The sequence below is a fragment of the Pipistrellus hanaki genome (genome assembly GCF_964339955.1).
Source record: "Pipistrellus hanaki genome assembly, contig: scaffold_120, whole genome shotgun sequence".
NCBI classification, from domain to species: Eukaryota; Metazoa; Chordata; class Mammalia; order Chiroptera; family Vespertilionidae; genus Pipistrellus; species Pipistrellus hanaki.
Window position 1 is genome coordinate 1 of NW_028182217.1, and position 14,463 is coordinate 14,463.

Consider the following 14,463-nt stretch of genomic DNA (forward strand, 5'->3'; position numbering starts at 1 on the left):
GAAACGCGAACAGGACGCCCTGTCGGCGCTGCTGACAGAGGGTGCTGATCTGTGGCTCCCGTGTTCCAGACACAACAGCCCCGAGAAAGGCCAGCGGGCCCGTCCGCGCCCCGAGAACGGCAGGAAAGACCCGGGATCCGTGTCTGCAAACAGCGTCTGACGCACGCAGGACGGCGTCGCGGCCCCAGGGGCGGGCTGGCCTTTGCCGGAGCCGGAGAGACGAGAGGAACACGGGATCCTGTCGAATGGGACAGGGAAATGCAAATGGACCCATCACTCCAACACACACCACGGCTGCCCCCAGGGGGTGGGGGCAGAGATCCTGCCCCCGTGTGGACACAGGATGGCCTCCACACGATGGCCTGCAGGGGAGGGCAGTTGGGGGGACCAGGCCTGCAGGGGAGGGCAGTTGGGGGGCACCAGGCCTGCAGGGGAGGGCAGTTGGGGGGGGACCAGGCCTGCAGGGAGGGCAGTTAGGGGCGACCAGGCCTGCAGGGGAGGGCAGTTGGGGGACCAGGCCTGCAGGGGAGGGCAGTTAGGGGCGATCAGACTGACAGGGGAGGGCAGTTAGGGGCGACCAGGCCTGCAGGGGAGGGCAGTTAGGGGGGACCAGGCCTGCAGGGGAGGGCAGTTAGGGGCGACCAGGCCTGCAGGGGAGGGCAGTTAGGGGCGACCAGGCCTGCAGGGGAGGGCAGTTAGGGGCGACCAGGCCTGCAGGGGAGGGCAGTTGGGGGCGACCAGGCCTGCAGGGGAGGGCAGTTAGGGGCGACCAGGCCTGCAGGGGAGGGCAGTTGGGGGCGATCAGGCCTGCAGGGGAGGGCAGTTAGGGGCGACCAGGCCTGCAGGGGAGGGCAGTTATGGGGGGACCAGGCCTGCAGGGGAGGGCAGTTAGGGGCGATCAGGCCTGCAGGGGAGGGCAGTTAGGGAGCGACCAGGCCTGCAGGGGAGGGCAGTTAGGGGCGATCAGGCTGCAGGGGAGGGCAGTTCGGGGTCAAGGGCACAGGCCCGGGTTTGGGCTCCATCCCCAGCAGGGGGCGTGCAGAAGGCAGCCGGTCTGCGATTCTCTCTCCTCGTTGATGTTTCTCTCTCTCGCTCCCTCTCCCTTCTGACCACCAGGGGGCAGATAGTCCACCGGTCGACCAGCCGCTATGCTGTGCCCTGATCACCAGGGGCAGACGCTGCAATCCAGCATAAAAATTATTTTTAAAATATATCTTATTGATTTTTTTTACAGAGAGGAAGGGAGAGGGATAGAGAGCTAGAAACATCGATGAGAGAGAAGCATCCATCAGCCGCCTCCTGCACGCCCCCCACCGGGATGTGCCCTCAGCCACCAAGGTCCATGCCCTTGGCCGGGAATCGAACCTGGGACCCCTCATCCCACAGGCCGACACTCTATCCATTGAGCCAAATCGCTTATGGCAATAATAAAAATCAGTTTAGCCAAAACCGGTGTGGCTCAGTGGATAGAGCGTCGGGCTGCGGACTGAAAGGTCCCGGGTTCGATTCCAGTCAAGGGCATGGACCTTGGTTGCGGGCACATCCCCAGTGGGGGGCGTGCAGGAGGCAGCTGGTCGATGATTCTCTCTCACCGATGTTTCTAACTCTCTATCCCTCTCTCTTCCTCTCTGGAAAAATCAATAAAATATATTTTTAAAATTTTTGTTTTAAAAAAATAAAAAGATCAAGGTTAATGTCACATTTGCATAGCAGCCCCCACTTCAGCCTATTTTGAGGTGGTTTTTTTGTTGTTGTTGTTGTTGTTTAATATATATTATTGTTTTTTTACAGAGAGGAAGAGAGAGGGAGAGAGTTAGAAACATCGATGATGAGAGAGAATCATCCATCCACCGCCTCCTGCACACCCCCACCTGGGGATGTGCCCTCAGCCACCCAGGTCCATGCCCTTGACCGGGAATCGAACCCGGGACCCTTCCGTCCAGCAGGCCGACGCTCTATCCACTGAGCCACACCAGCTAGGACTGTGCTTACTTTTAAATCAAATATATTTTTATTGATTTCAGAGGGAGGGAGGGAGGGAGGGAGAGAGAGAGAGAGAGAGAGAGAGAGAGAGAGAGAGAGAGAGAGAGAGAGAGAGAGAGAGAGAGAGAGAGAGAGAGAGAGAGAGAAACACCCAGGAGGAGAGAGAATCATGGACCGGCTGCCTCCTGTATGCCCCGTACATGGGATGGAGCCTGCAACCCGGGCCTGTGCCCTTGACCGGGATCGAACCCGGGACCCTTCAGTCCACAGGCCGACGCTCTAGCCACTGAGCCACACCAGTTTTGGCTGTGCTTGGATTCTCACTCATATGGTTCTGGCTGACACACAGGCAACCACACACGGAGTGGCTAGATGATGATGATCTCTGAACACGTAATAATCTGGCCACTCAGTGTTTGTATAAATATATCTATATTAGAGGCCCGGTGCATGAATGCGTGCATGGGTGGGGTCCGGCCGGCCTGGCCAGGGGGCGGGGATGTGGGCGGTCGGCCGGCCTGCCTGCTGGTCGGACTCCCGGTCGAGGGGACCATGTGCCTATGAGCCTTTTATCCTATCGGACGGACACGGGGGGGGCTGGACGGTTCTGTGTTCAGAGATCACCTTCCTCCTCCGGCCGCTCCGTGTCCAGTTTGCAAACACAATGCTCACCCTCACTTTGCCAGAACCCCCGTCTCCGCAGTCCTCCGGGCGCTTAATCTGATTTATCTCCAGAAGCTCTCTCGCGCGATGGAGTCATCGGCACTGCCTTGGCGATGGCTCTCTCCTCATTTCTCCTCTCAGCGCGAGCCTTTAATTATATTTTATTTCACCCGATTTCAGGCCGATCGACCGGCTCGGGCAAAAATAATTTCTGCCTGAAAAAACACAACTGATTTTTCTAGGACCGTAGCCGTGTCTGACGGCGGGCTGTCAGCAGAGCTGTAAATAAATACAAGTTCCTTGGCCGTGCGTGTGTATGTGTGTGTGTGTGTGTGTGTGTGTATGTGAATCTGTGTATGTCTGTGTGAGTGTATGTGTGAGTGTATGTTGTTTGTGTATGTGTATGTGTGTGCGCGCGTGTGTTTGTGTGTGTTTGTGTATGTGTGTGTTTGTGTGTGTTTGTGTGCATGCGTGTGTGTGTGTGTGTGAGAGTGTGTTTGTGTGAGTCACCCCGCGTTAGACACAGTCATCGGTGGATTTCCTAAGCCAGAACGCATTCTTTTTTTTAATATATATATTTATTGATTCTTCACCGAGACCGAAGGGAGAGAGAGCTAGAAACGTCAATGAGAGAGAAACATCGGTCAGCTGCCTCCTGGACACCCCCCGCTGGGGATGTGCCCGCCTCCAAGGTCCATGCCCTTGACCGGGAATCGAACCCGGGACCTTTCTGTCCGCAGGCCGACGCTCTATCCACTGAGTCAGACCAGTTAGGCCCAGAACGCATATCTCTCAGCCGCAATGCAGACTTTCAGAGGCGGCAGCCGATGTCGCTTTACATACATAAATTGTACCTATCTATATCTATATCCATATCCATATCCATATCCATATCCATATCCATATCCATATCCATATCTATATCCATATCTATCTATACACACCCAGTGGCCAGAGGAGGGTGATCTCTGGACGCAGAACCGTCCGGCCGCCCCGTGTCCGTCCTGTAGGATAAAAGGCTCAGAGGCACAGGTCCCCTCGACCGGGAGTCCGACCGGCAGGCAGGCCGGCCGACCGCCCACGTCCCCGCCCCCTGGCCGGGCCGGCCGGACCCCACCCAACTTAGGGCTGAAATACAGCCGTCATCGTTCACATAAAATAATAGGACATTTTAACAAAAACGAATGCTTCTTTCCTTTCTTTGAAAATATATATTTTATTGATTTTTTTTTTTCAGAGAGGGATAGAGAGGTAGAAACATTGATGATGAGAAACACCCATCAGCTGCCTCCTGCACACCCCCCACTGGGGATGTGCCTGCAACCAAGGTACATGCCCTTGACTGGGAATCGAACCTGGACCCTTCCGTCCGCAGGCCGACGCTCTACCCACTGAGCCACACCGGCTTCGGCGATATTTCATCACGGATCCCCCGCCGACTGGGCCGGCACTGGGCTCCGTGGGGTGTGTGCCCGGAAGTCTCTACTGGAACCAGCCCTCCTGGCGCAGGAAGCCCACGGCGTCCTCGAACCCGCGCCGGTGGAGGGCCTCCATGTCCGGCCGGCCGGGTGGGAACAGGGCCTGGCCGAGCCGCACCAGGTTGGCGGCGGACAGCTGGGAGGGAGACGGGGGGTGGGGCTGAGGGCGGGGCCGTGCGTGTGCTGTGTCTGTAAGCTGATGGCCAGCGATTCTGTCTAGTAAGGAGGGAGTGTGCTAATTGACTGTCACGCCATCGCAAAGATGGCAGCGCCCACAGCCAATAAGGGGGAGTATGCTAATGGACCGTCGCGCCATCGCAAAGATGGCAGCACCCACAGTCAACAAGGAGGGAGTATGCTAATTGACTGTCACGCCATCGCAAAGATGGCAGAGCCCACAGCCAATAAAATCAATTTAAAAAATAAGTAAAATAAATAAAATAAGTAAAATAAAATAAATAAGATAAAATAAAATAAATAAGATAAAATAAAATGAAACACAATAAATAAATAAAATAAAATAAAACAAAAAGTAATAAAGTAAATAAAATAAAATAAAATAAATAGAATAGAAGAGAACAGAACAGAATAGAATAGAATAGAACAGAACAGAACAGAACAGAACAGAACAGAATAGAATAGAATAGAACAGAATAGAACAGAACAGAACAGAACAGAACAAACAGAAGAGAACAGAACAGAACAGAACAGAACAAAAAAGAATAGAACAGAACAGAACAGAACAAAACAAAACAAAACAGAATAGAATAGAATAGAACAGAATAGAACAGAATAGAATAGAATAGAGAAGAGAAGAGAACAGAACAGAATAGAACAGAACAGAACAAAACAAAGCAGAATAGAATATTGTAGAAAAGAACAGAATAGAATAGAACAGAAAAGAATAGAAGAGAAGAGAACAAAATAGAACAGAATAGAACAGAACAGAGAAGAGAAGAGAAGAGAAAAGAGAAGAGAAGAGAACAGAGAAGAGAAGAGAAGAGAAGAGAAGAGAAGAGAAGAGAAGAGAAGAGAAGAGAAGAGAACAGAGAAGAGAAGAGAAGAGAAGAGAAGGGAGGGGAGGGGAGGGGAGGGGAGGGGAGGGGAGGGGAGGGGAGGGGAGGGGAGGGGAGGGGAGAGGAGAGGAGAGGAGAGGAGAGGAGAGAAGAGAAGAGAACAGAATAGAATGAGAAGCTGGCGGCGGAGCACACGCCGCCTGCACAGAGGGTGGATGACCGGGAGCTCGCTCTCAGGCCCAGGGCCACGGGGAGGGTCAGTCAGGGCTCAGCCCCCCCCCCCGCCCTCACTCACCTGGACGTGCTGGTTGGCCACGGCCACGTGGACGCCCTCGGGGCCCCCGTCCCGCGGGCACACGTCGGGGCGGCCGCTGAAGGGCGAGACGGTCACGGTGCGGCCGGCGGGCAGCACGGGGAGGCTGTTGCTGAGCCCGCCGTCCACCCAGGTCTGCGGGGGGGGGACCCCGGTCAGGCCGGGCCGGCCACTCGGTCCCCACCGAGCCGGCGTGTCCCCAAGGGCCTTCTCGTCGGGACGAGAACAAACCTCTGTGCCCCCCGGCCCCCTGGTTCCTGCCGTGTTTCCCGGAAAACATACATATTTTTAAAGAGAGATTCTGTACTTCTGCATGCCCTACGCTAGCGATTTAGCCTGCAGCCTGGGCGTGTGCCCTGACCGAGATTCGAACCGTGGCCTCCTGGTTCCTAGGCCCATGCTCCACCACTGAGCCATGCCCAATGGTTTATTTTTGAACAGCTTGCTAATATGCACATATTTGGATGTTTCTAAGTATCTGACTGCTTTTTGTTTTGAGGTGGATCCGTTTGGATGGTGGACTATAGTTGCTATGATTTCCAGTTCTTTGAAATGTTTTGGGAATTGTTTCAAGACCGAGATTAAGACGTAGGGAAGTGAAAAAAAAAAAAAAAATCTGTAAATTATGTTGTTGTGTGAACTGTTCCTGGAGTTTGAATGAGTCCAAGGGACTTAGATTGTTAAGTCTTCTGAGTTGTTACAGTTTTATACATTTGTCCTATCCATTGCAAGTATTTGGAGGCCAAGTTTTAAAAACATGTAAGGTTTCTATACCTGGTTGACGAATGACATGTGTGTTATGTCTGGCTCCGCCGTTTAGGGTAGCACTCTTCATCTGAAATCTACATTTTCTGATATTAATGTCGCTGTATAAGCTTTGTCATATGTAGTGTTTGTATGGCTATTTACGTATTGGCTTTAATTTTTTTAATGTTGTTTATCTTTATTATTATTTGTTGTTATTTGTAAAAGTAATGAAAGTAGAATTGTTGCTGGGGAAAAAAAAAAGAGATTCTATAGACAGTAACCTCCCAGGGTCACCGACACGAACAAAAGAGACCTATGCAGATTGGCTGTACCTCCGCGACACCCACCAGCCAATCGGAAGTGGGTATGCAAATCGACCCAACAAAGATGGCGGGCTCATTTGCATACGCCTGCGCAGATCAAAAGGGACCGAAGGCTGAAGAGGCCGGGGTCCCGGGTCCCAGGGGAAAACCAGGTGCCTGCTGCACGCCCCCTACTGGGGGACCAACCCTCAATCTGGGGCTGATCGAATCGTGACCTCCTGATTCCGAGGTCGACGCTCAGCCGCCGAGCCAGGGGGCCGGGCTGGAGACCAGAATTTCCTGTCTGGAAAATCAGTAGAACCCTAAGCCCCCCAAAATCAATACGATGTATTGAGAAACAAAAGGAGTAACGTGCCAACTGACCGTACCTCCACGACGCCCACCAGCCAATCAGGAGCGAGTATGCAAATGGTCCCAGCAAAGATGGCGGGCTCATTTGCATACCACCGGGAAGTGAAATTAGACACTGGGTTCTCACGAGGGGATGTGACCTGGCGAGGGGGTTGGGGGGGTCCCCGGTCGGGGATCGGAACGCACCTGTCCCTGGTATTCCACGGGCCACAGGCCGGCGTAGAGGGGCACGAAGCTGCTGGCGAGCAGGACCTGCGGGAGGGAGCGGGGGGCACAGCTCAGGCTCGGACCCGAGGCTGGGCGTGTGGCGATTTCCTATGGCATCCCACGTCGCCGAGAAAAAACGTCTTCAATGGCTCCGAGACCAAAACCGGTGTGGCTCAGCGGGTAGAGCGTCGGCCTGCGAACTGAAGGGTCCCGGGTTCGATTCCGGTCAAGGGCATGGGCCTTGGTGGTGGGCACATCCCCCGTGGGGGGTGTGCAGGAGGCAGCTGATGGATGTTTCTCTCTCATCATCGATGTTTCTAACTCTATCCCTCTCCCTTCCTCTCTGTAAAAAAAACAATAAAATATATTAAAAATGGAATCTTTCTCTTTAAAAAATAAAAATTAAAAAAATAATATAAAAGAGATGCCCTAACCAGTTTGATACAGTGGATTGAGCGCCGGCCTGCGGACTGAAAGGTCCCGGGTTCGATTCCCGGGCAAGGGCATGGACCTTGGTTGCAGGCACTTCCCCAGGTGGGGGCGTGCAGGAGGCAGCTGGTCGATGTTTCTCTCATCATCGATGTTTCTAACTCTCTATCCCTCTCCCTTCCTCTCTGTAAAAGAAACTCAATAAAATATATTAAAAATGCAATCTTACTCTTTAAAAAATAAAAATTTAGAAAAATAATATAGCTCTCACCAGTTTGGCTCAGTGGATAGAGCGTCGGCCTGCGGACTGAGGGATCCTGGGTTCGATTCCCGGCCAAGGGCATGGACCTTGGTTGCAGGCACATCCCCAGTGGGGGGCGTGCAGGAGGCAGCTGGTCGATGTTTCTCTCATCATTGATGTTTCTGACTCTCTATCTCTCTCCCTTCCTCTCTGTAAAAAAAATCAATAAAATATATTAAGAAACAAAAAGAGCTATGTGCCAACTGGCTGTACCTCCGTGACGCCCACCGGCCAATCGGGAGCGGGTATGCAAATGAACCCAGCAAAGATGGCAGGCTCATTTGCATAGACAGGCGCCGCCGAGTGGCTGGGGGCGGGGCGGTGCTGCTGGCAGCCAGGGGGTGGAGGGCCCATTCTGGCAGGAATCGTTGTGCACCGGGCCTCTAGCTAAAAAATTAAAAAAATAAAACATACTGTGTTTCCCCGAAAATCAGACCTCCTCCGAAAACAAGACCTGCGTACAGGTTTCCTTCTGAGAGAAATAGAAGGCATCCCCCCGAAAATAAGGCCCCCGTAGGCTAACCATGAGAGATTTGGTCCACTGATTCTGAAAGAAATGGAGTCACAAGACATTCACCAGGAAATCCAGGCATGGGATGGTGAGGATGAGGTTCCAGAATTGGATTGTTATGATGACACGATGGTCATGGAATATCAATGAGTCCGTTCTCGATCCTGTAGGATTCACCGTGTGTCTGGTTTTCTGTGGACAACGACCGTCCTGCCGTACGGTCTACAGGGAATCCATGTCCTTTATGTTCATTGAATCATACGTGTGCACCGTATTCTTCTTCATGGAAAAATGAGACATCCCCTGAACACAAGACCTAGCGCCTCTTTGGGAGCAGACACGAATAGAAGACACTGTCTCACTTTCGGGGACACAGGCTAATACAGGTACGGCGTCTTAGCCAACCTGCCCAGCATGAGCCACACCGGTTTCAGGTGTCATTTATGTTACGGCTACTCCAGGGCCCAGGAGACGGGCCTCGGGAATGAGCACGTGGCCAGGCCCAGAGGGGACTGGGAGCCTCGGGTGCGAGGGGCCCGGCCGGCCGACGCCTCGCAGGGAAACGTGTTACCTGGATGAGGTCCTCGCGGGAGGAGAAGCTGGAGACCAGGGCGTTGCGCCCGGTGCGGGCGCTGGTGAGGGAGACGTGCAGGCGGCCGTGGGCCCGGGCGTGGGCGTCGGGGGGCAGGATGGACTCCAGGCCGCCTCTGCGGGGGGGACGCGGCCCACACAGTTATTATTACTATTTATTATTTATTATTTATTTTTAAATATACACATTTTTTCATTTATTTTATTTTTCATAATGTTACGTGCAATGATCACTGATATTTTGAGAAGGATTTTTAAATATTTATCATATTAAATGTTCTGTGTATAACATTAAATATATAAATTTAAATATCCGTAATATTAAAATATAATGTTTTTTTGTGTTTTTTTTTTGTTTGTTTTTTTTTTAAATATATTTTATTGATTTTTCACAGAGGGGAAGAGAGAGGGATAGAGAGTTAGAAACATCGATGAGAGAGAGTCACCGATCAGCCGCCTCCTGCACACCCCCCACCAAGGATGTGCCCGCAACCAAGGTACATGCCCTTGACCGGAATCGAACCTGGGACCCTTCAGTCCGCAGACCGACGCTCTACCACTGAGCCAAACCGGTCTCGGCTAAAATATAATGTTTTAACAAAAACAACTAAGTAGAATGATGTTACATGCGATAAACATTGATATTTCGAGAAGAAGGGTTTTAAGTATAATAATGTTACGTGCAATGATCATTGATATTTTGAGAAGGGTTTTTAAATATTTATCATGTTAAATGTTATGTGTATAATATTAAATATATGAATGTTTATTTTTTTAATATATATTTTATTGTTTATTGACAGAGAGGAAGAGAGAGAGAGACAGAGAGTTAGAAACATCAATGAGCAAGAGACATCCATCAGCTGCCTCTTGCACGCCCCCCACTGGGGATGGAGCCAGCCACCTGGGCCTGTGCCCTTGACCGGGAATCAAACCCGAGACCCTCCAGTCCCCAGGCTGACGCACTATCCACTGAGCCACACTGGCCACGGCCTTTTTATTTGTTTTAAATGGGATCCCTGGGCCCTGACAGGTGTGGCTCAGTGGACAGGACATCAGCCTGCGGACGGAAGGGTCCCGGGTTCGATTCCCAACCAAGGGCACAGGCCCGGGTTGTGGGCTCCGTCCCCAGTGTGGGGCGTGCAGGAGACAGCCGGTCCATGATTCTCTCTCGTCATGGATGTTTCTCTCTCTAGCTCCCTCTCCCTTCCTCTCTGACATCAACTAAAAATATATTAAAAGTAAATAATATTTTATTATTATGAAAACTATACTACTTTTTTGTTACAATAATAAATTATTATAATAGTTTATTATACTATGATAAATTAAAATATAATATAATGATTATAATATAATAAATTGCATTATATAATTTATTATAATATAATTATTATATTATATTACATTATATTATAATAAATTAAATTATATTATATAATATAATCATATTATATTATATACAGTTAAATATAATATAATATAATTATATCAATATATAGTTAAATATAATATATGAATATAATATAATATAATATAATATAATATAATATAATATAAATATAATATAATATAATATAATATAAATTTATTTTATTTATTTTTTACAGCGAGGAGGAAAGAGGGATAGAGAAACGTCAGTGAGAGAGAAAAATCAAACAGCTGCCTCTTGCACACCCCCTACCAGGGATGTGCCCACAACCAAGGCCCATGCCCTTGACCGGGAATCGAACCCGGGACCTTTCAGTCCGCAGACCGACGCTCTACCACTGAGCCAAACCGGTTTCGGCTATATTATTATATATTAACAACTTATTATAATATAATACAATTTATTATAATATAACTCATAATATAAAATTGTATTATGTTATGATTTATTTATAGTACATTACAGTATGATTTATTACCGTGACGTCTGTATTATAGACTAATACATTATGATATAATGTAATCTATGATAACATCATAGAATCACATTCTGTGGGGTCGCACAGGCCCGTCCATACCTCACTCTGGCCATGAAATCGAATCCCGGCGTCAGGGCCCCGAGCGCCTGCCTCCTGGTCTCCTCCGCGAACTGGTAGGCGAACCGGCTGCAGTCCTGGAGGGGGCGGAGCAGACGGCATTTCTGTCCAGAGGCCCGTCTGGTCCCAGACAGTCACCCCGTCCTGGGCTGATGTCCCCAGAGCCCGGAGACACCATCAGACAGGACACAGGCACCCCACGTCCCCAGCGGCACCACCACCACCGCTGGGATTGGAAACAGCCCAGGTAGGTGCCTGTCGGCAGAGAACTGGATCACAAAACTGTGGTCCGTCTGCACCATGGAATACTGCGCCGCCAGAAAAAAAGAAGGAATTCTTTTAAAATATATATATATTTCATTGATGTTTCACAGAGAGGAAGGGAGAGGGATAGAGAGCTAGAAACATGGATGAGAGAGAAACATTGACCAGCTGCCTCCTGCACGCCCCCCACTGGGGATGTGCCCTCAGCCACCAAGGTCCATGCCCTTGACCGGGAATCGAACCCGGGACCCCTCAGTTCACAGGGCGACGCTCTACCCACTGAGCCACACCGGCTTCGGCAAAAGGAGGAATTCTTACCATTGGCAGCCGCCTGGGTGGAAGTGGAGAACATCATGCTGAGTGAAATGAGCCAGTCCATGAAAGAGAAGCACCACAGGACCTCACTCGTTTGTGGATGATAAATAACATTATAAACTGATGAACAAAAAGATAGATACAGCCGAGCCGAAACCGATGTGGCTCAGTGGATAGAGTGTCGGCCTGCGGACAGAAGGGTCCTGGGTTCGATTCCGGTCAAGGGCATGGACCTTGGTGGCCGGCACATCCCCAGTGTGGGGCGGGCAGGAGGCAGCTGGTCAATGTTTCTCTCTCATCGACGTTTCTACCTCTCTGTCCCTCTCTCCCTTCCTCTCTGTAAAAAATCAATAAAATATATTTAAAAAAAAAAAAAAAAAAAGATATCAGTGGACCCAATCTCTCATGGTTAGCCTGGGGGGGGGGAGGGGGGCTTATTTTCGGGGGGATGCCTTCTGTTTCTCTCAGAAGGAAACCTGTACGTAGGTCTTCTTTTCGGAGGGTGTCTGATTTTCGGGGAAACACGGTAGATTTGTGGCCGAGGGGCCAGGTTACCTCTATTTTCTCGGGCGCTGTGAGCAGGACAGAAGCCACCAGGGACCCGCCCGAGGCCCCAGCAAAGGCCTGGACGGCCCGCAGCAGCCGCTGGCCGTGCCGGTGGAAGGCCGACGCTGCCCCCAGGTGGTAGATGCCCAGGAAGCCGCAGGCCGCAAAGGACAGGTTGAGGATCTGCTTCATGGCACCTGCGAAACTGGCCAGAAAAAAAACACTGTTAACGAAAAAAAACCATGGGAACCTGAAAAGAATTTTATATCTATTTTATTGATTTTTTACAGAGACGAGGGGAGAGGGATAGAGAGCTAGAAACATCGATGAGAGAGAAACATCAACCAGCTGCCTCTTGCACACCCCCCAACCTGGGGATGTGCCCGCAACCAGGGTACATGCCCTTGACCGGAATCGAACCCGGGACCTTCCAGTCCGCAGGCCGACGCTCTAGCCACTGAGCCAATCCAGCTGGATCAGCTTTTATTTATTTATTTATTTATTTATTTTTATTTATTTATTTTAACAAATAAATATCCACTGAGTTAAACCGGTCTCGGCTGGTCTTTATTTCTTGACCTTTTTGTGTCACTTGGGGGTGAGGGGTGGGAGTTTGTGGGGGGTTGCTGTACTGCAGGGACCTCCAATCATGGGGACCAGGCATGCGTCCATTGAAAATGCATTGATCAATTGCAAATAGTCAGTTGCAAATGCATTGGGAAATTGCAAGTGCACCGGTCCATTGCAAAGACATTGATCCATTGCAAATGCATTGATCCATTGCAAACGCATCTGTCCATTGCAAACGCATTGATCCATTGCAAAAGCATCTGTCTATTGCAAATACATTGATCCATTGCAAATGGATCCATTACAAAGGCATTGATCCATTGCCAAGGCATTGATCCATTGCAAATGCATCGGTCCATTGCAAAGACAAAGCCCTGCTCCCTGCCCTCTCCTCTGCGTTTGGGGCACCCACGTTGTCTTCGGAGCAAACAAAACAAAACAGATGCTCCCCGATTATGCAATCCCGCGGTGAGACGGTTCACACACACACACACACACACACACACACACACACCCAGGTTCTTTCTGAGGACGATCTGAGGTCAGGACTGAGGTCAGCAATGGCACCCGCATTTAACTCTGAGCTGAAATCCTGCCCCCCGCCCCACCTTGCTGTTCTGCTAGGACCCCACTTGGGGCTCAGGGACCCCAATTCCAGGGCCATCAGGCTGGGTCTCGTGGGGGACGCAGCTCGGCCTTTGCAGCTGAGCCTCAGGCTGCAGAAGGAGGGGGTGAGGGATGGGGTGGTTCAGTGGCCAGGCGGCCAGACTGCGCATGCCCAGTGTGCACCCGCGGCCTGGAGGAGACGGGACCCCGCCGGCCGCCATGCCAGGCCCCGGAAGACAGTAACAGCCCGCGAGGGGCCCCCAAGCAATGTCTGGGGGGCCGAAGGCCGCCCCCACCCGGCTCCGCCCTAACCCCGCCCCGCCTACCCATGCAGGCAAGAAGCACTTCCGTGTTAACGCCCCACCTCCCCGCCCCGACCGGAAGGAGGGGCCAGGCCGTCACTCAATGCGGCTCCGCCTATCCATGGAGGCCTGCGGCGCTTCCGTATTAAACGCCCCACCTCCCCGCCTTAACCGGAAGGCGGGGCTGAGCTGTCACTCAATGCGGCTCACTCTATCCATGCAGGCAATCAGCACTTCCGTGTTAAGCGGTCCCTCCCCTCCCCGCCTTAACCGGAAAGAAGGGCCGGGCCGTCACTCAATACGGCTCCGCCTACCACGTGAGCCCTTCCAGGAAGGCCCGCCTATCCGCTCGGGTCCGTGACGTCACCACGCCTACGCGAGGGTCCGCTGGGCCCCGCCTCCTCTATTTAAACGGCTGCACTCATCATGGCGGCGCGCAGTGGGCCGCTGGACCCAAGGGCCCGCCCCCGAATACGCGCAACGGACCCGGCAGTCTGGTCCGGAGCCCTGAATCCTGCCGAGCCGACACCTTGGGGTGCGTTGCAGTCTCTGCGAGCCGTTTGCCGCCACCGGCGAGCAGGCCCTCCCTTCCGAGTCCGCCGACCTTGAACGACCCTCAGGTGCGGGGGTCCCGGAAGTGCTTGGGCCTCTCTGCGTCTGCGCCCCGGAAGTGGTTATTCTTTTCCCGCCATCCCCAGCCTCGGGGCGGAAGTAGTTCTTCCCCGCTTTTCCCCCTACCCTCGGGGCGGAAGTAGTTCTTCCCCGTTTCCCCCCCCCCCTCCCCCACCTTCGGGGCGGAAGTAATTCTTCCCCCTTTCCCCCAGCCTCAGGGCGGTCCAGCTGCCCCTGTGGGCGGGCCCCAGGGCAGGAGGATCGGGCACTCCCTGTGGGGTTTCTGGGCGCCCATGGATGATTTTTAT

At 51.8% G+C, this 14,463-nt stretch overlaps 1 protein-coding gene across 3 annotated transcripts; it reads right to left on the reverse strand.

The window, feature by feature from the left end:
* Positions 1–3,849: 3,849 nt before the first annotated feature.
* Positions 3,850–14,164, reverse strand: PNPLA4 (patatin like domain 4, phospholipase and triacylglycerol lipase). Of its 3 annotated transcripts, none has more exons than XM_084907497.1 (7): positions 14,030–14,164; positions 12,075–12,270; positions 10,923–11,017; positions 8,894–9,029; positions 7,061–7,126; positions 5,436–5,588; positions 3,850–4,260 (listed from the first exon to the last, which is right to left on the reverse strand). In XM_084907497.1, exons 2-7 carry the CDS (start codon positions 12,255–12,257, stop codon positions 4,129–4,131), a joined length of 765 nt encoding a protein of 254 aa, XP_084763623.1. In that variant the 5' UTR covers positions 12,258–12,270; positions 14,030–14,164; the 3' UTR covers positions 3,850–4,128. The 3 variants fall into 3 exon arrangements, with proteins under 3 accessions (XP_084763623.1, XP_084763622.1, XP_084763624.1); XM_084907496.1 differs by lacking the exon at positions 14,030–14,164 and adding an exon at positions 13,244–13,557; XM_084907498.1 differs by lacking the exon at positions 14,030–14,164 and adding an exon at positions 13,048–13,121.
* Between the last annotated feature and the right edge of the window lie 299 nt (positions 14,165–14,463).